This window comes from Larus michahellis, chromosome 15 (genome assembly GCF_964199755.1).
Source record: "Larus michahellis chromosome 15, bLarMic1.1, whole genome shotgun sequence".
Classification (NCBI taxonomy): Eukaryota; Metazoa; Chordata; class Aves; order Charadriiformes; family Laridae; genus Larus; species Larus michahellis.
The window spans coordinates 642,323-665,228 of NC_133910.1; the positions used below are offsets into that span (position 1 = coordinate 642,323).

At 58.9% G+C, this 22,906-nt stretch overlaps 2 protein-coding genes across 2 annotated transcripts; both read right to left on the reverse strand.

The window, feature by feature from the left end:
• Positions 1-1,991: 1,991 nt before the first annotated feature.
• Positions 1,992-5,279, reverse strand: LOC141751613 (adenylate cyclase type 10-like). Its single transcript, XM_074608722.1, has 7 exons — positions 5,224-5,279; positions 4,948-4,987; positions 4,227-4,462; positions 3,735-3,833; positions 3,401-3,576; positions 2,555-2,777; positions 1,992-2,441 (listed from the first exon to the last, which is right to left on the reverse strand). Exons 2-7 carry the CDS (start codon positions 4,985-4,987, stop codon positions 2,424-2,426), a joined length of 792 nt encoding a protein of 263 aa, XP_074464823.1. The 5' UTR covers positions 5,224-5,279; the 3' UTR covers positions 1,992-2,423.
• A 115-nt stretch (positions 5,280-5,394) lies between these two features.
• LOC141751612 (adenylate cyclase type 10-like) lies at positions 5,395-21,522 on the reverse strand. The gene is made up of 22 exons (XM_074608721.1): positions 21,389-21,522; positions 20,635-20,723; positions 19,917-20,059; positions 18,679-19,740; positions 17,755-17,793; positions 17,207-17,350; positions 16,676-16,881; positions 16,143-16,236; positions 15,748-15,836; positions 14,987-15,178; positions 14,752-14,873; positions 14,083-14,159; positions 13,803-13,992; positions 12,917-12,969; positions 11,294-11,447; positions 10,395-10,587; positions 9,772-9,858; positions 9,055-9,338; positions 8,306-8,442; positions 7,500-7,625; positions 6,208-6,462; positions 5,395-5,562 (listed from the first exon to the last, which is right to left on the reverse strand). Exons 7-22 carry the CDS (start codon positions 16,862-16,864, stop codon positions 5,408-5,410), a joined length of 2,397 nt encoding a protein of 798 aa, XP_074464822.1. The 5' UTR covers positions 16,865-16,881; positions 17,207-17,350; positions 17,755-17,793; positions 18,679-19,740; positions 19,917-20,059; positions 20,635-20,723; positions 21,389-21,522; the 3' UTR covers positions 5,395-5,407.
• Positions 21,523-22,906: the final 1,384 nt, after the last annotated feature.

The window sequence follows — 22,906 nt, forward strand, 5'->3', positions numbered from 1 at the left end:
GAGCCTGCAGCAGCCGCGGCAGGTTTAAAGGAGGCGTAACCGCCACCAACGGTCACTGGCTGAGGCAAGTGAGCCTGCAGCAGCAGCGGCCAGCCCCCAGCCCCTTCAAAGGCGGCCCAAGGGAGTGCGGTGAACAGGGCGGGCAGGCAGGGCATGGCGCGTCAGTTCGCGTGGAAGGGCGCAGGACGCTCGGGGGGGAAGGTCAGCCATGGTCTCCAACTGAAGGACGCAGCTTCCCGCATCTGCTGCACCTGCCAGAGCAGACGTGGCCGTACCAACTGAGCTCCCCTGGAAGCACGCAGCCCCCCAGGTCGCCGGCTGCAGAGAGTGCCTTAATCTCCCAGGGCTGGTGGGTGGTAGAAGAGGTGACAGCTGCGTGAGGTGCCACCAGGGGGATGATCTGCTCAGCCTGGCAGCAGAGCTGAAAGAGGAAACAGAAGGGCTGCGGAGCATCAGGGAGAGTGAGAAAGGAATGGATTGGTGGAAGCAGACTCTGACCGGGTCCCTGAGTCAAAAACCAGAAGAGCCCCCAAAAAAACCCCGAGCTGAAGGAGATCTGGTCCCTTCGCCCTGCCACTGAAGGCAGTGGCCAAAAGGAGGCCAGTGAATGGAGGCTAGTCCCTACGAGGGGAGGGAAGCGAACTCCCTCCTTGCCCACATCCCCCAACCAGGTGCCTCTGCACAACAGGTATGAGGCTCTTGAGGAGGGAGGCCAGCCCATGGATGGCATGGAAGATGGTCTGGCTACACCAGAAGAGATGCCGGGACCAGCAAGGCCTACCCCCAGTTTAAAAACTGCCTCTGCAAGGGAGAAGAGGCGGGTTATAGTAGTAGGCCCAATATGCCGCGCAGACCCTCTTGACAGGGAGGTATGCTGCCTCCCCGGGGCCGGGGTCAGGGACGTCACTTGAAAACTTCCCAGCCTGGTTAAATCTGGCTAGGGGCATCAAGGATAACAAGAAAAACTCCTATGAGTACGTCACGGGTACAGGCAAGACTAGGGAAGGTGTGGGCCCTCTCAGGAAGCACACAGGAGACCTGGTCACCCAGGACACGGAGAAGGCTGAGATGCTGAATGACTTTCTCGCCTCGGCCTTCACCAGCAAGGGCTCCACCCACACCACCCAAGTTGCAGGATGCAAAAGCAGGGTCTATGAGAATGAAGAAGTGCCCACTGTAGGAGAAGATCGGGTTCAGGACCATCTGAGGAACCTGAAGGTGCATAAGTCCACGGGACCAGATGAAATCCATCCACGGGTCCTGAGGGAGCTGTCAGATGAAGTCGCCAAGCCTCTTTCCATTATATTTGAGAAGTCGTGGCAGCCTGGTGAAGTTCCTGCTGATTGGAAAAGGGGAAACAGAACGCCCATTTTCAAAAAGGGAAAAAAGGAAGACCCAGGGAACTACAGGCCGGTCAGTCTCACCTCTGTGCCTGGCAAGGTCATGGAGCAGATCCTCCTGGAAACGCTACTAAGGCACATGGGAAATAGGGAGGTGATTGGTGACAGCCAACACGGCTTCACCAAAGGCAAACTCTGCCTGACATTGGCAAATGTCTTACTCTTTGGTGAAATTACAATAGAAACTGTGGCGGCTCTCTGTCAGTGAACGGACTTATTTCAGAGATAACTCACATAATATGTGTGCTTATTTTTGAACTTCAGTACCAATGTACCTTGACAGAAGAGGCTTGAAACACAAGGAAGTGCCTTCCTTCCCCGATTCTTTCAAAACACGCTGGATTCTTTCAAAACTGCTTGCGATGGGAAGTGGCTAATTGTACTAATATTGACTCCTCCATCCAACAAAGAAGGAACTGCAACATGCCATTACAAATTCTACTTTTGTAGCCCTCCAAAACACTGTCAAGTTGCTTTACAAATGCTAATCAATGTCTCCTGAAGTCTAGTAGATTGAAACGCTCTGGCGATACCACTTGACTTGGTCATTGCAGAGTTGTATGGCAGAGAACAGAACTCCTGAGTTTTCATAAGAACCATTTTATTTGGAAAACAAATATACAGCTCTGGTGACAGAAGAAGTCGGTAAAGTTGTCCTGAATGGTCCCTGTTTAAGAAAACCATCTGCCACGCTAACTGCACCTGCAACAGCACCTGCAACGACAGCACCTGCAACGTGGTCTCCATCTGCGTTTCCATCTTCAATTTTATCTGCATCCGCACCGGCATCCCCAAAGATGCCTTCCTCTGAAATGGTACCTGCATCAGCAACGCTCCCTCTGTCTGCAAGGGCATCTGCAATGCTCTCTGCACTCCGGTTTTGTCTACATCTGCAGTGGCGCACGAAAGGGTATCTGGTGTGGCATCTGTCTCTCCCATGGCATCTCCGTCTGCAGTTGCATCTGAAAGACTACCTGGTTTCTGCAAGGGCGTCTGCAGCGGTATCTGTGTCTGCCACGGCCTCTACAACGGCATCTGCACCTGCAACGGAATGGGCGGTGGTATCTCTGATGGTATCAGTACGGGTGTCCCTGCCTGTATTGGTGCCGGCGTCTGTGAAGGTCTCTGTATGGTGCCTGTGTGCCCAATTGTACCTGTGTCTGCGTCTGTGCTGGCATCTGTCTGTGTCCTAAGTCTGTGCGTGGCGGGAGTTCTGCTGTCCAACAGGAGTCCAACGCCCTGTCCGTGTTGGCCTTCATGCGCGCTGCCAGGCGGGAGAACCTCCGTCCGCTGGAAGTGCCCTCCAGGCTGAAGAGGCGCTCCAGTAAGGAAAGGCAGCAGCTCTGCTGCAGCAGCCAGGCCAGCCTCTTCATCCTGCTGCACGAGAGAAACTGCTGGGTCCAGAGGCTCTCGCTGTACAGCGCTAAATCAGACAGGGCTGGGGGAAAGCAGGGCGGCGGACAAGCCAGTCGCACCTCCTGGGAGGAAAGGGAGCTGATGGAGAGGAAGGGGGCAAACAAAGCAGTGCCGCCAGGGGAAGCTGACCGCTCGAGAGGGCGCGTTGGCGCTACAGCGCCCGGGGGCCCAAGCAAAGCTGGGAACCGGCAAGAAAAGGGTTATCGCCCTCTGAGCTTCCTCACTCTCACACCTCACCCCCACCCACTGCTCCTTCCCCGTCTCCTGAGCCCTGCCCCTCGTCAGCCTCTACTCCCTGTTTGCAGCTCTCTGTCCCCAGCCACCACCAAGGCCCTGCCGCCGTCGACGTGTGCCGGCAGGCACAGCCCCGGCTGTGAGCTGCTTTTTACCCAGGGGGGAAGGAGCGTACAGGGGGGAGGGAGTGTGGGGCTCTGTCGTTCCCCATTCCACCCGCACATCGCTCCTTAACCCCTCGGTCCTGTAAGGGCCATGCGTCAGGTCACGTGTGGCCTCAAGCCCAGGCAGGTCTGGGACCAGGTAGGAAATGGCTCTTCCTCCCCTGGGTTCTCAGTTCTGTTCCTTACCGGCCCTTCTGCAGAAGGCAGGCTGCTCTTCTCACGTAAGCGACACAAGGCAACTTTTCCACCTGAGCCTTGACAAAGGCGCCAAGGAAGGTCTCGGGGAAGTTCCTTCTGAGCAAGCTCAAAGCCTCCCTCATCATTTTCTCTGCCAGCTGAAGGCGTTGCATACACCAGCAAACCTGCAGAGGAAAAGGGAAACACCCTGATCTGCTCGAGTCGGCCAAGAGACTGCCGGAGTCTGCCGGTGGCTTGTGATGCCAGGGATAGCCCCTGCAGCCGGGGAAAGCATCCAGCTCCATCCCCCAGGACATCCCTCCAGACCTCCCCATCTCTTTACCTCCCCTTTGAGGCTGAAGAAGGTGGCCTCTTCAAAGCAGGCTATCGCAGTGGCTTTCATCTTCCTCAGGACCTCCGCTTCGTTCAGCTTCATGAGGGCCTTTGCGCAAGCACAGAGAGAGCAGGCGAGCGTGATGCAGAGCCCATGGCCGGCCTCGTCCTCCCCTGTTGCCTCTGGCATCTGTCTTAAGAGGGCCCGTTTCTCCCCCTGCTGATGCCCGCCCCAACACAGTCACGCCGGCTCAGAGCACAGGCACCAGTGCTCCTTCAGATCCCCTCCCTGCTAATTCCCCTCCTGCTATGGGCACGGTGGCCTGTGTCTCCGTCCACAGAAGAGGCAAGCCGGAGGAAGAAGTCAGGCTCTGACCCCAGCATGTCCCTTCCAAGGCCCCGTCAAGGCATGCCCTATTGCAGCGGTGAAGTTGTCCTGCCCAGAGCCAGCTGACTGAGAGGACTCCGTGCACGATGGGCGCTGGCGAGCGAGGCAACTCACCATGTAGCTGTTGGAGACGTGCAGGTAGGCAGCAGCACACTCCAGAAGGTAGTAAAAGGCTCGGTCGGCATCGCCCATTGCCACGTAGTGGCGAGCCAAAGGCACAAGCACCGATTCCACGATGGCTCGGCATTCACACCAGTGTGTGCCGTTGTGCTGCCTGTCGGTCTCGTCGGGCAGCTCAGTTGTCTGTTCGCCCTCTGGCAGAAGCCGCTCCGCCACACTAGTCAGAGGACCTGTCCCCAGGGGAAGAAGAGAGCAAAGAATGCACAGGCATCACCTACACTGGTCTTTTACCCCACAGAGAGGCCATCAAAAGCCCTTTGTTCAAAAGAGAGCGCGAGCCCACGGGCAGGCATGACTCCTACAGCTGCTTTGTAGCCAGGGAGAAGACGACAAGCTAGGCTTTCTGTCACCTCCCCCAGGCAAACCACCCGGCTCCCTTGTGGTGGCTTTTCGCCTGCAGATTTTGTAGCGCTCCTCTCGAGGAACTGGAAAGCAAGGCCTGCTCCAGCGTAGTGTGACCATCACTAGGAGCCCACGGGCTTCCTCCAGCACTGTCTCACCTCCGTGGCCATCTCTTCCCAGCTCCCACCTCACAGAAAGCCTCTTCCTTAAGCTAGAGTCACAACCGGCAGGCAAATGCCAGCGCTTCCTTGGTCTCCTCTGGAGACCCCTGAGGCCCCTGCCTTTACAGAGAATCAAACCCTTGTCTGCTCACCCGGTTTCCGCCTCCGTGAAAGCCTGCTGCTCTGCGGCATCTGCAAAGAAAACAGGGGGTTAGACACCTCCTCGCCTGCCCCAGGGGAAGAGCTGCTCTCGCTCTCCCACTGGGCTTCAAGGACCCTTGCGAGGGTGCCGACACGCTGAGCAAAGTCTGCGGTGGTTGTCCTCAGCTCCTGGGCTCATCCCCGGCAGACCTCCTCCCAGCCGATCCCCAGCATACACCCCTGGGCTCCTGGAGGGCCCGGGCTGTGGAGCACGGTGCACAGCGTACCCCCAGTGGCGTGGGTCCTGTCCTGCTTCAGCTCTTCTCCAGCCAGCACCAAGGCCTCCCAGCTGCATGAGTCGCCTCCGTCGGCAGGGTCCCGACAGCTGCCTCCGTCCTGGCTGCTGGTGACGGCGAAGTGGTGGAAGGCGACAAACTCCCCTTGGCCGCAGCTCTTGCATTTGTGCGCGTGCTACTCCAGGAAGGCGGCACACTTGCCTCGCAAGGCGACTCGCTGCCTCTCGGGCCACAGCTCGTACGCAGCCTTCTGCAGCAGCGGGACGCAGAAGGCCAAGACGCCAGGCTGCTGCTCCTCGGTCCTCGTGCTGGGAGAGGGCCTCTGCACACCTGCAAGGCAAAGGGCCTCGGCATCAGCCCCAGCTCAGGGCCGTCGCAGCCGGGGCACGAGAGTCATGCCTTGGCGTGCACCCTTGCCAGCCAACCAGCACTGCTGCATACCGAGCCTTGCAGCACGGGGCAAAAGGGCCCAGCTTGCCTTGCTGACGCTAGCCCAGCCCCGCGGACACAGCGCTCAGCTGCGCTCCAGGCAGGAGCTGGGCATGTCACCACCAGCCCAAGCAAGCCCCGTCCAGCACTTTCTCCCTGCTCTTGGCAAGGCAGTCCCCAGCCTCCTGAGCTTCCTCCTGCGCCACAGGGGAGTCAAAGCTGAATAAAAGCCCGTCAAGGGCCCCGGGGCAACCTGGAGAGCATCTTTGATCAGGTGGCTGGGAGAGGATGTCAGGGGCTCCACACGCCCTCCCGTGCCTGTGCTACGAGCAGCACTCGGGATGGCACTTGGTGGGAACCTCCCTCCAGCGCAAAGCTAGCGGGCTTTGAGACTGACCCGTAAGGTCTTTGAACAACCCATCGCAAAGAGCCGTGCCTGCCTGAGCCCCAGCCACCCCTCACAGCAGGGGAAGCGCACCATGCCCTGGGGAGCCCTGCCGGGACACAGCTGGGAGCTCCCTTGTCCACCTGCCCGCTACCACTTACTGCTCTCCACCTGCGAAGAGGTGGCTGGCCCCTCGGTAGGATCTTGCACATCTTCTGGCACCTCTGTGTTTTTCAGCCACCTCAGGATGTTGTCGCTCACCAGCTCGTCCAACGAGGAATTCATATGGGTCCTGAGGCCAGTGGGAAGGATGTGCAACAGGAGCTGGGTGGTAAACACCGGCCCGATGATGGCTGCAAACTTCACAACCATCCGCGTCAGCAGCTGCATCCGATCCATCTGAGTCAGCGCAATCTCTGTCAAGAAGAAACAACACGTCTCTCTTGCCTCTTCCCCATGCTGAGGCTGGAGAGGCTGGAAAGTTTCAACCCATGAGATGGGGTAGACTTTGGCCTCCTCTCCTTGCGGCTGCACCTACTGGGCAATCGCAACCCAGGGTAGGCATCTTCAAACTGGCTCCGCTCCTGATGGAATCGCAGGCCATGAGGCCTGGGGAAAAGCCAGATGCTCAAACAAATGCTCCCCCACCGAGGGCAGGGAGGGCAGGACCCAGCAGGTATGCGCATCCCATGATGTGCCCTACCAGATCTGGAGTAGGCTTTTGCCCAACAGCGCACACAGAGAACTTTCCCCACATCACAGGTGGACACAGAGCTCCCCACAACGCTTGCCTTAACTTGGCCAGACAATACTATTCCTTTCTCTTGGTTTTCTTTTTTTTTTTTTTTTTTGGACAAAGCCACTTCACAGCAGGAATACTTTAGCATGATGTCTCTTCACAATTCATAACAAATGTCTATGGCCAGAGAGGAGGGACACTCATTGAAAGCTCCCCCACCCAGCTCCCCTGGCTACAGGAGGATTTCCATGCTGATCCGCAGAAAACAAAAAACCAAAACAAAACGAAAAAAAAGAAGAAAAAAGAGAAGAATTTGGTTTGGATTAAGTGCCTTGAGACCAGCATTAGCTGGGGAACTTAAAAAGAGAACAGCAATACAGATGCTGCGTCAAAGTTGGGACAGAGGCAAGTCAAAGCCTTTTCCCAGCAAAGTATTTGTTTTGGTGAGAAAAGGGAGCCATTTCAGTGTTGCACGGATAACCTTTTCTCTCCTACCTGCTGACGGAGAGCAGCCAGCAGGCTCACAGGAGGGGAAAGCGGCTGCCTGCAGCCCCAGGCCTGTTTCTGGTGGGACCGGAGCCGCCTTCCCAGCAGAGCCCCCACGCTGAGAGGGTGACTCTGCAGCACACGGATGCCCGGCCTCCCTCCAGCCCCTGCCCCGGGAAGGAGCCCCAGCACAGCCGACAGCCGGCAGAGCGGCGCTCGGCTCCTTACCTTTCAAGGGGATGGGCAGCGCGGTGTTCTCCAGGGTCACACCTGGCCTGAGGAGGCAGACCCTCCCGTCATTCCGCGCCTCGGAGCTCCAGGTTGCCGCGAGGGATGAAGCCTCGGCTGCAGATGCTGGGCGGAGCAAGAGAGCACCGATAAGGCAGTTCGCAAAGCGACTCGCAGCTCGCGAGCGCTTCACGATTCACTTGGGATGGGACAAGTCGCCCCTGACATGGTCCAGTGCCTGCCCTGAATGTGGTGGTCATGAAGCAGAGCAAAACAGTTCCCACCAGTTCCCAGCCAGGGAAACTGCTGGTGCTAATGCAAGACGTGGCCTCAGTCCTGGCTCTTCCCAAGGCCGCGGCACTCTGGCTGGCATTGCTCTCTCGGATGGCATTACCACCGTTTTCTTCCGTTACCGGCACTCTTGTGGGGATTTATGGTTTGGCATTCAAGTTTCCTGGGCTCGTCCCTCACCTCAAGCTGGGGTTTGTTCTCAAGTGAGCTAGCCTTTGGCCAAGCTAAACTGCATGCCCATTGGAATGCCTAAGAAACACCACAAGCACATGTGCTTCGGAAGGATTTCCCCTGTGTTTTAGCCCCACAACCCCCGCCCCAAGAATGTAGGTCCCTCCGAGCCACCAGAACTCACTGCCCCTGCTTTGCCTGTCCCAACAGCAAGGCGCACAGGAGCCCACACCTCCGCCAGACCAAGATCCGACTCTGCCCAGAGCCATGGGGGAACAACGGGGCAAGACTCTGCTGTGGAGAACACGCCACAGCAACTCGCTAGTCGCAGCCAAGGTGCTTACTGATCAGGCTCTCCCAGTTGTCCTTTGCTTTTCCAGACTGCCTCCGGGTGCAGAACTGGAGCATGTCGTTGGCACGAAGGCAGCGCAGCAGCTCCTCGCAGTAATATGGGATCCCTGAGCTGGTTCGGATCAGGAACCTGCACAGGAGCAGACCCGTCGGGGACCAGCACAAGGAAAGTAAGGTGAAACACAGTTCAGCTGGGCGGCCAGTCACTCAGGCATACCAGGGTAGCCAGCATCTTCATCACAGCTACGCCTCACTTTGGAAAGGGATCGTCCTCCCACTGCCTTGGGATTTTGTGCCCCCTGAACCCTCCAGCCTTTGCCGAAGTCCACGGGAAAAGAATTGCGGACAATGCCCAAAGCGCAGAGCAGCGAGCCCTGCCTTTCTTCTCCTCAGGAGCCTGGAGAGGATGGACCTCTGCCCCGGGGAATCTCCCCCACAGCCCAGCCACCCAGACCAAGGCCTTTTCTGTTCAAACCCAGACACAGCTGGGCTCAGGACTCTTCCTCCCTTCCTCCCTGTGCGGCAGCCAAGGCTGACACCTCCCAGGCTGGGTGTCTCGGGAGTTGCCCGCTCTCAGCGCACACCCACCAGGGTGAGGCATAACAAGCCGCCCACGCCTGGCACTCGCTAGAGTCCGGGATGCTTCTAGCGGCCCTGCGCTCCCTTGCCTGGGGGCCTGATTCCCTACCACGGTCAGCAGAGGTTCAGGCCCTCAGGAAGAGCTCCCCTGCCTCCAACTTACCTCACCAGATCCCTGGGGATGCTGACCACTCCGAGGTCCTTGCAGACTTTCTGCATCACAACTGAAGCTTTCAGCTTGTCCAGATGAAGATAAGTGATTTTCTGGGACGTGGCGTTGTCTGCTGCGGCTTTGCGAAAGCTCTCGGTTATCTCGTAGCCTGGGGCTAAGCTCATGACCATGAAGAGGGAGACCTTCTGGAGCACGGGTGACATGATGAACCAGGAGTCAGGGTCGATGAAATGGGCATTGTCGATGACAAATATGCCAAAATCTCCTGTAAGGGTCTGAAAAAAAGCAGGTTGCTCTGAGGGGAATCCAGTGGATTCTCAGCTGTCTTGCAGGGGACGAGATTTAGCCTCCGTCTCTTGAGAGGATGCTCTGAAGTCTCTCCCCAGCCACTTTCCCGCTCGGAAGCTTACTGACTCTTTGAGACTGGAGGGTCATACCTAACATCACTTGCCCTGCAGGAGGGAGCTCGGGCAAGGGAACCCAGAAGACATTGCTCCTCCTCCAGGGCACACTTTACGGGAGGAAAGTCCTCGGGTGTGTTTGTGGGGCTGCGGGGGGAAGTGGGGGGGCGAGGGCTTTCTCGGGCTCTGATGGGCCATGACCCAGGTGCGCAGTCATCCCGCCTGCTCACACCTCAGTGGTACAGAGCCCGCAGACGGCAGGGTTTTTCCTTCTCTGACCCAGGGGGAAGGAAGGAGAAATGCTCACCTTCTCCAGCACTTTCACCCGAGTCGAGTGCAATTCCAGTCTTCTTTGAGTTTCATCCATCTCGCGAACATTGTCCGAAATGGGGAACTGGCCAGAAAAGCAGAGTCAGGGAGAAACACGGCTCCGGGGCTCGGCACACCTACCCAGCACACAAGACCGCAGAGCCCACCGTCTCTGACAGCCTCAGCACCTCACCTCTGCCCAGCACAGGGGCAGGGAGCCGCAGCGGGGACTCCACCCAGAGCCTAAAGCAAAGGCCCTCTGCTGAGGGTCTCTGCAGAGCTGGGGCTTGGGCTGAGCCGGTTCTCTGGCTGTGGGAATCGTGGGCTGGCTGGGGCAGACCCCTCGCACAGCGGTGACCTCGGCACGAGGTCAGGAACAGCCTCTCTCCAGTGCCACTTCCAGGGTGCCGAACAAGGCACCGGGCACTGCGGATGCGGCGCAGGACACCAGCCCCACAGACAGGGAGCCCCCCGGGCCCAGGCATGGCAAATGCACACTGTGACCCCCGCAATGCCCACCCCGGAGCTAAGGCACTCCCAGCAGCGTGCCCACTCAAGGTCAGACCCAGACAAGCTCAGGAGAAGGCCTTCTCAACATCCACAGGGGCCTCTGGCTCTCACCTTGACACCGAAAATGTCATTGAGGAGGCAGTAGCTGCTCTCTTCGATTGTCCCTTGCAGCTTTGTCTTCAGCACGCGCTGCCTGTCGCCGCGCGATTCACAGTCCTGGAGGCCCAGGGCCCTGGCCATCAGCATGTGGATGGCAGAGAAGGGCTGCCTCGTGTCGATCTCCAGCAGTTCCAGGGCAACCACCCTGCGGTGCAAAAGCAAAAGGCACTGAGATTCCCCACAGCCCCAGCCTTCTAAGACAAGAGGGGCGGAGGTGCCCTTTGGGGGGAGCTCTTCAGCCCCCCATCTCCAAGCGCTTCCCACAGAAGGCCAAGCTTTTCCCTCCTCGTACGAGAAAGGGCACAGAGGGGCAGTTGCTGCCAAGCCAGCGGGAGAGCCGGGTCCAGAGCCTGTGTCTCTGCAGCGCCGGCCTAGGTCTCCCTACGTGCCCCCTGCAGAGGAACTCACGGGGCTGAGAGGCAAGAATGGAGCAAGTGGTGGGTTTGCCTTTGGGCTCCAGACCTTATCGGTCTGCCTGCCAGAGCACAGGCCCCCGTGCTCCTCCTGGGAAACACGCCGAGGGCGAGCAGGGCTTCTGAGACAGGCAGCCCTGCTGTCTCTGGGGTCTGGAGTGGGATGAAAAGCACTGAGCTTGGGCTCTTTCCTTCTATCTGCGCCTGACCCAGGGGTGAAGGAGGAAAGGCCGTGGCTCCAGAAGCCACCTCCAACTCCCCAAAGAGGCAGAGGCGGGAGCGGAGCACGCAGGTGCTCCCAGGCAGTGTCTCCAGGAGGCTCTGTCGGGAGGCTGCAGTCCAAGGGCCAGGTACCCTGGCAGAGGGGCTGGAGCGTTCCACGGCTGTCAGGGGATGGGCAGGGGCAGCGTCCCAAAGCTACAGGTGGAAAACCTGTACCTGTGGCCAGCATCCTGGCCTAGAGAGGCCAGTTCAGCAAGTAAGTGGCTCTTTCCACAGCCCATCGTGCCCTCAACCGCCAGGATGTTCCTTTGGCCTGAATCCCTATAGGCGTTCAAGCAGCTGACAAAGAGGTCAGTCTCCTGCTTCCGACCTGCGAAGACAAACCAGAGAACGAGCTGCTGGGGGCGTGCTGAAAAGCAAAGAGCCGTCCCTTTTGCGGGCACCCTCCACCGCAGCTTCCCTCCCCGCTACCACATCGGCCAGCCTGCCGGCACCCAGGCCTCCTTCCCACCTGCTCGTCCACGCTTGGGCACCTCTGCCTTCCTCAGAGCAGTCACGGGGCCACCTGCTTGCCTGCCCCGCAGCGCAGCCCCCTCGCCCTCTCCCCTATCCCACAGGCACGGAGATTCTGACGGCCCCATGCGACTCCCCGCAGCGATCCAGCACGAGACTGTAAGGGATGACTGCAGCCGGTTCAGGCAGCTGCGTCCCAAACAGACTCAAAGCATCTCCTCGCTGTGCCGTGAGCTGCACAGCACCTCCCAGTAGCTAAGGCAGCGTCGTCAGTCCCGTTCTGGTTTGGTCCGGGCTACAGTTAATTTTATTCAGCAATAGCCTGTACAGGTCTATGTTTTGTATTTGTGACCAAACACCGCTGTTGATAACACAACCAGGTTTTAGTTATGGCTGAAGAGCGCCTGCGCAGCGTCGAGGCCTTTTCCATTGCTCGCGCTGCCCTGCTGGCGAACAGTCTGGGGGTGCACAAGAAGCTGGGAGGCGGCACAGCCGCCACAGCCACCACAGCTGACCCCAACTGCCCAAAGGCCTATTCCAGACCATACAACGCCGTGCTCAGCAAGAAAATCCGGCGGAAAGGAGGAAGGGGGGACGTTCGGAGTGATGGCATTTGTCTTCCCAAGTCACCGTCACACGTGATGAAACCTTGCTTTCCTCGAAATGGCAAGACGCCTGCCCGCCCATGGGAAGCAGTGAATGAATGCCTGATTTTGCTTTGGGCGTGTGTGCAGCTTTTGCTTTCCCTATTAAGCTGTCTGTGTCTCAGCGCACCAGTGCTCTCCCTTTAACCCTTCCGATTCTCTTCCCCATCCCACTGTGGGGTGCGAGTGGCTCTGTGGGGCTGAGCTGCCAAGCGGGGTTAACCCACAACAGGGCCCAAAACATTCGGCAAGACCCCGAGTGAATACAGGCATCCCCTGCCTCCTGACACTGCCGTGTCTTCGCCCAGATGCTGCCAAGAAAGCAGCTCTGAGGAGTACAAGGAGGAGAACCCACCGTCAAAACTCTCCATCGATTTGGCAGAAGGAAATCTCTTTCCTGACCCCAAAGACAGGGATCAGTTTAGCCCCCAGGCTGTGAGCAGCTCCACAGTTGAAAGCAACCTTCCTACCAGGTCTGGAAGACAGCAGGGAGCAGCAGGCGCCCCACCTCGTTTTCCACCCAAAGATATCAAGCAAGCAGAGACCAAGACAGGCGGCGCTTTCTTAGGGCTGCTGCAGGCAACACCATCCCTGGTAAAAGCCTCTCCCTTCCCAGCAAGGCACTAAAAGTTACCAAGGGGAAGAACCTGGGCTTCAGAAGAGCAAGGCGTTCTCCACCTACCCAGCAAGGGGACGTACTCCGACCTCTTCTTGGTAAGACCCACGCCAAAGATGCTAGAAGCAGGGGAAAAGACAACACAAGTCAATGAGATGGTGAGAAGCCAGGGGACCTAGAGAAGCAGCCTGGCGTGGTAGGGAAGGAGGTGCTCCTCGGGTACCGGCTTTTCTCTGGAGCAGGCTGTTATCCCCTGCACTCTTTCCCAGCCAAAGTTCAAGCTGACACGCTACGACAGCTTCAAGCGTAAAGAAGCCCAGCGGCCACGGTGGGACAGGAGAACATATCAAGAGTCCATCCCCAGAGGCCAAACACAGAGAAACAGGAGAAGACACGTGAAAGAAGCCAGGGCGTGCTGTTGGCTGGGAGACAGCTTTACCACTTTGGCCAAGAACACCAAGCGTCTTTGAAAGGGGGACTTGTGTCCCTGAAGGGCTTGGGATGCCAAGCACCTGGCACCTTTGGCTCAAGTCTTCCCGCAGTCTCAAAGAGACGGCAGTGGTAACCTTCAAACCGTCCTCTAAAGGGAAGGTGAAATCCTGGCCCAGAAGAGCTGAGATTTCTGCAGGAAGACCTGAGGAAGAGTGTCCCGATGGTCCACGTTTCCCCATGGGGACCAGACTGGCCCAAAGCTTCCTGCTCAGAGCAGCTGGGACAGAAAACTCCTTGGGTCAGCATTCCCAGGGCACGTGGTGGAGCAAGCACAGCAGGGAAAGCACAGCCCAAAGCCCTTTAGACCCAGCCCACAAGGCCAGGTTGTGTCTACCAAGACAGACAAACCTTCCCCATCCCTCTGGTTTCACTCCCGCTCTCTCAGCAGCTGGAGACAGCAGGGGAGAGGGGCAAAAAGCCTGCCATGCCAGGGCTTCCGACCGTCTCAGAGGACACTCACCTCTCCTCGGTGACCCCCACGTATTGATAGACAGGGCCAGGCTGCCTGAGGCCTTTCATCTCTCTCTCCGGCAGCTCCTTGAAGTAGGAAGCGGGCAGCCGGGAGGCGGCGTAGGTCACTGCATCACAGGACACCAGCCCAGGGTAGTGCACCATCATCCGGGCAGCCAAGTTCACCTTCTGGCCAAAGACTGCCAGAGAGAGAGCATGCGTTAGAGAGAGAGAGCATACGTCGGTGTGGCCCGTGCCGCCAGCCCCGCGGCACCCTTCCAGGCCAATACCTGTGTATTCGTGTCTCAGCGGGTGGCCAGTGACTCCGCAGAACATCGTCCCTCTGGTAACTGCCACAGACATTGTCCTGGCACACAGAGAAACAGCAGGGCTTGAGCAGCGCCCCAGGCGCAGTCCTGCCCGCCTGGCTTCATCCCTTCCCACACCTCCCCTCGGTGCCAGCCTGGGCCACCGGCTGTGCTGCCCTGCCAGCGTGGGTCTCGGGGACGTGGAGAGCTCAGGGGTGCAACATCTGCAGGTTGCAAGGGACAAGGGGCAGGGGCAGAGCACGTGCAGGGCCACAGCCCTCTTGTGAGCAAAGAGAGAGGGAAGAAGGCGCCCGCCATGTCACCGCCTGGCGATGACAGCCACTTGGGATCAGGTGGCTGGGCCCCATCCCCGTTCATGGGGCAGTGGCCCAGAAGGGCCTGCCTCTGGCCGCAGCGGCCTCTGGCCCTCACGAGGGCTCTTTCCAGCGCGGTGGCCAGCAGATTGTGCTTGGAGGGACTCCGTCTGGCTGCCGTGGGCTGAGCCCAGGGGTTGCCTGCACCTCTCAGGGCACTGCCTCCTTCCTGCCAGGGACAAGGGAGAGCAAGCTAGAAGGCACATCTCTTTCTGTGAAGCCCCCCTTGCGCCGTCCCAGGCAGCATGCACCCCGCCGACCCCCGCCACACACTCACTCTCTTTCCTCGAGCATGGTGGAGCACGAGTTGAAGATCTCCAGAGCACTCTGCAGGGCGTGAAGGCTCTCGCAGGGCAGCTTGTTTCCAGGGAGTCCCAGCACGCAGAGGAACGTGCAGCCCTGCCCAGGACAGATGTGGAACATGTTGCTACAGCGCCTAAGAGGGAGTCTCTCCCTCGCGCTCACTGCCCACCCTCTGGCGCTGGGGGAGGCCACCGTTCCCCCCCACTCACTTTATCACACAGGAGGACTTTGTTGATGTGGCCCTTGTGAGGAGAGAGGATTTCTAGCATCACCCTGCTGGCCTCCTTGAGGACGGTGCTGAGATGCACCGAGCTGGTACCTGCAGCAAGCTGCAGCTGGACAAAGATGCAGGTGACTGGCCGTAGCTCAGAGAGGAGATCCATGGGCAGTCCTGCATCGAGCTGGAAGACAAGAGCACGACGGCTTCACCAGCCTGCTCTCCCGGGCTCTTACTGCCCACACCAGTACCGAGGGAGAGCAGGCGTGCTGGCGATAGCGGGTAATAGCAGAGGAAGGGATAAATCCTCCTCTCGGTGCAAAAGGGCGGGCAGGCCGCCCAGCCTGCGGCAGGCAGACGCCGAGTCATAACACAAATGACAAAGGAGAGAAGGCTGCTCCGCTAACACGCCATCTGGGGACCGGTACGGACATGAGGGGAGACCCTCAGGGATGCTCCAGGGACTTCAGGGGAATCTCCCCTTTATCCCACCGTCGTGTCCGCGGCACACCCAGAACCATAGCCACGGAAAAGACAGAGGGACAGGAGTCCTCCTCCTGCCACCCATGTCTCTCTGAGGACAACGCAGACAATGGTGCGGCACCGGTGCCCCTGGGCTCAGTTTCCCTGCGTTGTCATCGCAGGGCGCATTTTCTTTGATTGGTCTGTTCCCGTAAGAGCTCCATCTCTGCAAGGCACCACTTCTTCTGCCCTCCGAAAATGCAGCCCCCAGCAGCGGTGGCCTTGCCGTACCTTCCCGAGAGCAGCGACTGGTATGTACTTCCTAAGCACATCCTTGGCGTTCAGGTCACTGGGCAAGAGAAGAGTAGGCCTCATGGCACCTGAGGAGAGAAAAGGCAGGTGGTCGCTGGGTGGATGGGACTACGAGCCGTTGCAAAGCAGGGCCTGGCCCTGGAACCGGGGGAGAAAGAGTCTTCTGCGCTTGCTCATGTTGCCACCTCCAGATGCTGAGGGCAGAGCTCTCCCCTGGAAGGAGGAGGCGGCAGCAGCCACCGCCCTGGGAGGCCCAACAGCCTGAGTGCTAACGGACAGAGGGAAGAGGGAGGAGGTGGTTCCTCTCTGGCCCCTGAAGCAGCAAAGCCCCACCTTTCGGGACAATCACAGAGCAAGGGGAAGTGGGCACTCACCTTCCCTTTTTGAGTGGTGTCTCACTGGGTCTTGTACGAGCTTGCGTAAGGCGTCTTGGCATTCGGACCAAGGCATCGGATCCACGCCCGTCACCTGAAGACACACAGAATGAAAGCACTGCCACTGGCCTCCCCAGGACTCCCAGGGGACAGAGCCTGCCCTCCACCGTCACTGCCCAGAGAAGGGGAGAAGTAGCCCACCTGGCTGGATGGGACAGCAGTGCTTCCTCAGAAGCACCGGAGCTGGACAGCCATTCTCCAAGCATGCCCATCTCCAAGCAACCACAGCTCCATGGCCCACAGAGGACATTGCTGCTGGGGCTCAAACCCTCCCAGCGCCTCCTGACCCCTCAAAGCAAGAAAGCCCAGCCCACGGTTACCCTTGAGATGGAAGGACAAGACCTTCCCCTGCCTGCCCGCTTTCCCACCTACAACTCTCTCCACATTCATCTCCTCAGCCTTCCAACACCTCCCTCCTTCATGGCCAGGCCCAGGCCCTCAGAATGGCTCTCGAGGCCAACCCATCCACCTGCCTGCACAGCTCTTGTGCCTGCGAGATGCTTGATCCTCAGCCGGTGCTGCTCACAGAGCTCCCAGCAGGTGGCCGAGAGGACAACTTCACCTGCACCCGCAACCTCTTCAGCGTCACGAACTTCAGCCAGGCACGGGCCAAAAATGCAGAAGTGTTGCCAGCTCTCATCTCCGAAAACCGGGAGGCTCATGGTCCCTGCAGAGATCCCTGGGGAGAAGGAGAAGCAGAACTGACACAGGGAACATTTGGAACTCCACAGCCCCCAGCATCTCGGCTGCTCAGAAGCTCCTCTGAAGCCCAGCGGGGAGAGGGGCGTTACGGAGGGGTAGAGCATCCTCCCTCCTCCTCGGGGAGACGCTGACACGATTCCCTAAAACAGGCGTCTAGAAATAGACGAACCGAGTTGACATTGAGAATGTGTTGAGTGCGCCAGGCGTCATCCCCAGCTGCCTGCCCCAGAAGCCCAGCAAACCAGAAGCACCCTGTGGCATGGCAGAGTGCCACACAGCTGCGTCTGGCACAGCGCCCGTACCTATCTTCAGTTGGATCTTCTGCCCCACATCTGTGTCACGTCTTCCGTACTTCTTCTGGATCTGCTGGCTACAGTGCAGCACCAGGCTGATGGTCCTGGCCACCTCCTGGGGTGGTGTTCTCCACAGCACCAGCACAGCATCTCCTGGGGAAAGGGAGGGAAGGTAAAGGCTCTGCCGAGACCTGACTCTCCCCGACCTACGGTCTGGTTCTGCAGAGACAGCAGAAACCAGCTGCCGTGCGGAGGAAGATGGGCTTGTGGGAGGCCATCGTCCTGGAGGACTGTGTCCTGGGCACCGGGACACCTCTCCTATCCCGGGCCAGCCACAGCAGCAGACGGCTGGCAGCGGTGACACCCCCTGTCCCGAGCGCTCCTCTGCAGCTGCAGCACTGGAGAGAGGGCACTGCTGGAGGGGTGCGTGCGTGGCCAAAGAGCTGGCTCAAGGCGCTGCACAGAGCCTCTTGAGAAGGAGCGCAGAGCAAACGGCCGCCACGGGAGTTAAATGCTACAGCTCAGTGCCCGAGGTCATCGCCCCCCCAAGAACCTACCAGCAAACTTCAAGATGTCTCCTCCAAAAATCAGGAACTCTGTGGACAGAGGGAAGAAAAGGCAGAGTCATGTGGACACCTTCTTCCAGAAGCCACCGAGCAAGGCCCTCTGCCTGGGGGGAGCACCGGGGCAAGGGTGCACTGTGGGGCACAGCTCAGGAAAGCACCGCTCCGGCCTCTCTCCCAGGCTCACGGTGGTCACAGCCCTTGTACCCGCACAGCAGGCAGGGAGGCAGGGCCTCCAGATGCCACCAGACCTCAGAAAGGTGAAGGCTGGAAGGTACCTCTGGGGTCCATCTGGTCCAGCCCCGCTGCTCAAGCCCGGCTGCACAGAGCCAGCTGACCAGGACGGTGGCTGATGGTTTCCGAATAGCTCTAAGGAGGGAGACTTCACAAGCTCCCTGGGCAACCTCTGCCAGTGCTCAGTCACCCTCACAGTCGAAAAGTGTTTCCTGATGCACAGAGGGAACCTCCTGTTCCACTCTGGGCACCACTGGGGAGAACCTGGCTCTGTCCTCTTTGCACCCTCTCTTCAGGTTGTAGGCACGTTTCTAAGGTCCCCCCCGCAAGCCTTCTCTTCTCCAGGCAAACCAGGCCCAGCTCGCTCAGACTTTCCTCATAGCACAGACGCTCCAGACCCTGGAGCACTTGCTGGATGCCCTCAGCCTGCTCTGGGCCCTGACGCAGCACTGAGACGGCTGTTCACGCCAGAGGCACCGAGGTGGCTGCTGAGAAAGTGGGTGCCTCCTCGGCCGCAGCGGGGAGCAGAAAGGACCCGCGCTGGTGCTGACCCGCCAGCAGACCCTGGCTGCGCTCGCTGTTCCTCACAGAAAGCCCCAGCCCTTCCAAGGAGGCAGGACCAGGCTGCCTCCACCCTCCACCATCACGGCCCGATGCCACACAGTCCTGCAGCACGGCTCCTACCCTCCAAAATGTCGCACAGGTACTCATTGAGCGTTTGCGCCAGCTCATCAGTGCCTCTGTCCACGCCGCTCCTCTGCACGAATTTCTCGGTCAACGCAGTGAAACCTGGAACAGGGACATCCAGAAATCAGGAAATGCCCATGTGGGCCAAAAGACCTGGCAGCAGTTTCCACGATGCCCGGCCCGAGAGCCTGTAGGGGACACCTTCCCGTGCCAGCTCCGCACTGGTGGCAGCCGTGATGGACCGCCCAAGGTCACCCATCCCGCTCTCTGTGGGCATCCCAGCAGAAGACCTCAGCAGTGACAAGATGACCACTCTGTCTGAGGGGCTCCAAAGGGCCTGCTGTGTCCCCACATGGCTCATGTCCGTGGCTGCTCCTCCCTGCTCCCCCCACCTGAGATATCCGCAAAGAGCAGCACTCCGTGGACACTCTGAGCGGTGTCGTTGCTCCTGAGGGAGCTATCAGCAAGGAGCGAGGGGAGGAAAGCGACTGCTTTCTGCAGGTCCCCGTAGTGACGATTCCTCTCCCAGGCAGAAGCCATCGTCAGCGCCCTGTGGCACACGGGGTACCTCAGGAGAAGACGGCCGTGCCCAGCCGGGAGGAGGACGAGGACCTCACTGCACAGTGCAAGCTGCACACTGAGCCCGGGGCCTCTGTGTGGGGCGACTAGCCCTCCGCCTTCCCGGGGTGGTCACAGTCACCAGGCGGTGGCCTCCTCTGCAGGTCATCGCTTGCCCGGCAACTCACCTCACGCATCACAATTGGCTCGCAGTGACATCTTCCGTCTGTCACCGCCATTACCCGGTGTCCTGCTGTGAGCGACACAGCACTAACTTCTCTTGTAATGCTGGGGAAAACTGCACTTCTAGAACTCTCTTGTCTGAATTTGGGAAAATATGTACTTCATAGCCAGCTAGCCTATGTGGGATTAGCGGTCTCGGTGCTTTTAAGCCTTCCCAGGTGTAGAGATGAGGACTTGAGGCACTTGAAAACTCCCCTCTCCCGAGGGTGCCGCAGATGAGGTGGGACAGCTCCAAACGCCTGTTTTTCATGGAAGACGCTGCCGAGAGCATCGCCCGTTATTCTTTAGTCACTCTCCCACCAAAACCCAGCCATCTCCTTCCCTCGAACATGAAGGCGGGCAAGAAAAGGAGGGAGAGAATCCCAAAAAGGTGGAATTTTCAACCCATCATATCCCTGGGTGGGGTGAAAGTGGAAGAGAAGCATTAGAAAAACCTTTCTCCTGCGTCTCCGGGTTGGTTTCGATGTCGCCCCAGGGTTTCCAGACCAGCGACGCTCCCTCTTCCTCCTCTTCCAAACGGGCTGGGTCCTGGAGGTCGGGAAGCTCCGCTTGGAATTGGTTGCTGATGCTGACGTGCCTGAAAGTGTGAGGAAGAGGAAGTGAGGAAGGCGAGTGGGGAACAGCTGCGGCAGGACAGGGGGAACAGCTGCGGCAGGATAGACGCATGCGTACGTGAGGTGCTGTAATAAATACGGCCCGTATTTCCCAGGAAAGCACTAATTGCTCTCCTCTAACAACTTCTCCAGCAGCATCACGTTACCGCCACTTGAAAGGCTCCATCTCACTTCATTAAACATCCCAAGACTTGAGCTCCTGAAATGATTTCTCAGCCTTTGGCACCGGATTAATTAGTTAATGGTTTTCAGAGCGCCCTGGACACGAGCGCTTTTGAAGTGCTGTTATTGGCGAATCTAGAGCTGTCGACGCTAATAAAAAATGCACTCATTCCTCGCGTTACTCTACACTTCTCACTTTAGTATTAATAAAAACACCTGTTTTTATAACGCTTCTCTTGGAGGCCTTTGGTCCTCAAACGACTACATAGCCGCACAAAAACAAGCACAAAACTCCTCATCAGCTTTTCTGCACTGGCAGCAAATTTGCCTTTTCTGCGGCTTTGACGGGGAAGATCTGTAGCGACCCTGAACTCACCAACGTGTCTCGCCCCAGGCATGCGACTACCTGAGCAGTGAGCGGAATCAGCCAGGCAGGGTTTTCTTGCCGTGCCGCAGAAGGTGACGCTGGGAAAAGAAGAGAGGAGAAATGAGCCTGTTTGTCACACCCAGCCAAGGGGGATGAGATGGGGGACCCCCACCTCACCTCTGCCCCTCCGGAGCGGGGCTGGGACAGATCCTCCGCGCAGAGAGAAGGGGCCTGGCGCGGATTTCATCTCCAGCCCTCTTCCTCAGCCCAAAGCCACACAACTCCCTCTCTTTCTCAGCCCCAAAACCAGCCACGCCAGCCCCTTTGCCAGCCCCAGCAGCAGGAGTCCCACTCTCCGGGTCAGGCCACAAACCGGCTCCCCCTCTCTGCTTCCCCTCTCTGCTTCGCCCCCCTCTGCAGCCCCCCTGGGCGACGCTGAGGGACAGCAGACACCCCACAGCCCGGCACACCCAGGGCCCCACCGACACTTTGCGGGGAGCGCTGGCAAACTGCGGAGGGCCCGGCCCCGCGTCCCTCCGGGGCGGCACCAGCACGGCCCGAGCATCGCTTTCTTACCACCCTGACGGGCTCCATTTCTCCGCCATCGCCGGCACCGCACCCCAAACCCCCCAGGACCAAGGCACCCTGCGGGGAGCCGGGCCCAGACACCCCCCTCCCACCCGTCAATGCCCCCCCTCAGCCCTCCCAGCCCCACTCAGGGCCCTACCGGCCCCTCCACCACCCCTCGGGGCCGCCCACTCACCTTCACATGCTCCAGCTGCCTCACCACGTGCTCGCAGCGGCCCCGCGGGCCCGGCCCAACCACCCACCCCCGCCGGGCCCTGCTTTCCGCCCCGACCGCCCCGCTCCCCTTTCCAGCCGGCTGCCATTTTCCCCCGGGCCGGCCCGCCCACGACGGGCGCCCATTGGCCACCGCTGCCCCATCGCCCGCCCCCTCCTTCTTGGGTTGCACCGCTCCATTGGCCCGCTGCCACTGTCAATCTCCACATTCGACCAATGGGAGCACAGCACAGCAGTCCAACCTTTTCCTTCCCTTCCCTCCCCTTTGCTTTCTCATTTTACTTCCCTTTTTCCTTCCCCTTTTGTTTCCCCTTCCCCTTTTCCTTCCCTTCTCCTTCCTTTCCAATGAGTCAAATCATGATGAGCCTGAAATGCCATGGATTTTTCATCTCCAAAACCACTTGCAAGGACACGCAGCACAAGGGTTACAAGTGGGAACAGGATTTTACTCTCTTTTGCTCAAATCGGTTGCAGAGCAGATGCTTACAAGCACCATCGCAAAACAAGAGCTCTCACTCCAGAACAGCTGACGAGAGGCGCAGTCAGATGGGAGAAAACAGCCTTTTATTGTGGACAGACATGAGGTGCGGGAGCCCAGGAATGGCAGGGGTTCGGCTCCTGAAAGGAAATGGGCATCTACAACGAGAGTCGGAAAGCACTGATGAACCCACAAAGGCAGGACTTGGTTGCCCTTTCTTTGGGAAACAGAGTTGACAAGGAGTAGTTTGTAGCCCAGAAGAGAGAGCTCTTGCGGGCATTGCCGAGGGGATGGCTCTGGCACCGTATCCCCCATGGAAATGCCCTTAGAGGCCCCTGCGTGTGCAGAGGTGCTCAGTGCCCCTGTGCCACGCAGCAGGGCTCCATGGGGAGCCCCTGGGGAGCTGCCGTGGAGTTCTTCCCAAACCCTGCGCAGCACCGTCCCTTGCCCTCCCTTGCCAGCCCCTTGGACTGCCTTAGAGCAGTTTCCCCGGCTGGGAAAGATGGGTAGCAGAGCCTGGGACACACCTGGGCTTCTCCCTCCTCTTTTTCCGTCCCCATCTTTTGCACTCTTCCTTCTTTCCTCTTCTTGCCAGCGTTCCCTCTCCTCATCCCAGGCCTCTTCTCTCTTCCTTTTGGGTTTTCAGTTTCCTGGAGGGAGCCTGCAAAGCTTTCCATCCCCCAGTGGGTTTAGATAGGTAAAGGCAGGATCAACTGGATTCATCACGTCTTGATGGAAGCAAAGCTGACTCCTTTAACCATCTTTCCTGGGAAAGGCTCTTTAGTTCTTGTGCGCATCCTGGGGCATCTTCCGTGGTCTCTGGGGCAGTTGGAGGCAAAGCGGCGGGTGCCTAAAGCAGAAATGTTGGCGTTAGCAGGTGGCAAGGGACGCCCTACCTAAATCCAACAGAGCAAAAATATCAGGAAGAGGCAGAGCAGCTCCTTGAACTCATCGGGAACCTCCTCCTAGATGAGACGCCTTGTCCCAGGGTTTGTGGACCTG

Coding starts and splice junctions, on each gene's coding strand:
- LOC141751613 (XM_074608722.1), bottom strand. CDS start 4,987: ATGCCGCAGAGCAGCAGGCTTTCACGGAGGCGGAAACCGG. Junction 4,463..4,947: donor TTCACGGAGGCGGAAACCGG/GTGAGCAGACAA, acceptor CCCTGGGGACAG/GTCCTCTGACTAGTGTGGCG. Junction 3,834..4,226: donor ACGTCTCCAACAGCTACATG/GTGAGTTGCCTC, acceptor GCTTGCGCAAAG/GCCCTCATGAAGCTGAACGA.
- LOC141751612 (XM_074608721.1), bottom strand. CDS start 16,864: ATGAGCCTCCCGGTTTTCGGAGATGAGAGCTGGCAACACTTCTGCATT. Junction 15,179..15,747: donor CAGTCGCTGCTCTCGGGAAG/GTACGGCAAGGC, acceptor CTTGTCTTCCAG/CTCGATGCAGGACTGCCCAT. Junction 5,563..6,207: donor CTCTTCGCAGGTGGAGAGCA/GTAAGTGGTAGC, acceptor TTTGCCTTGCAG/GTGTGCAGAGGCCCTCTCCC.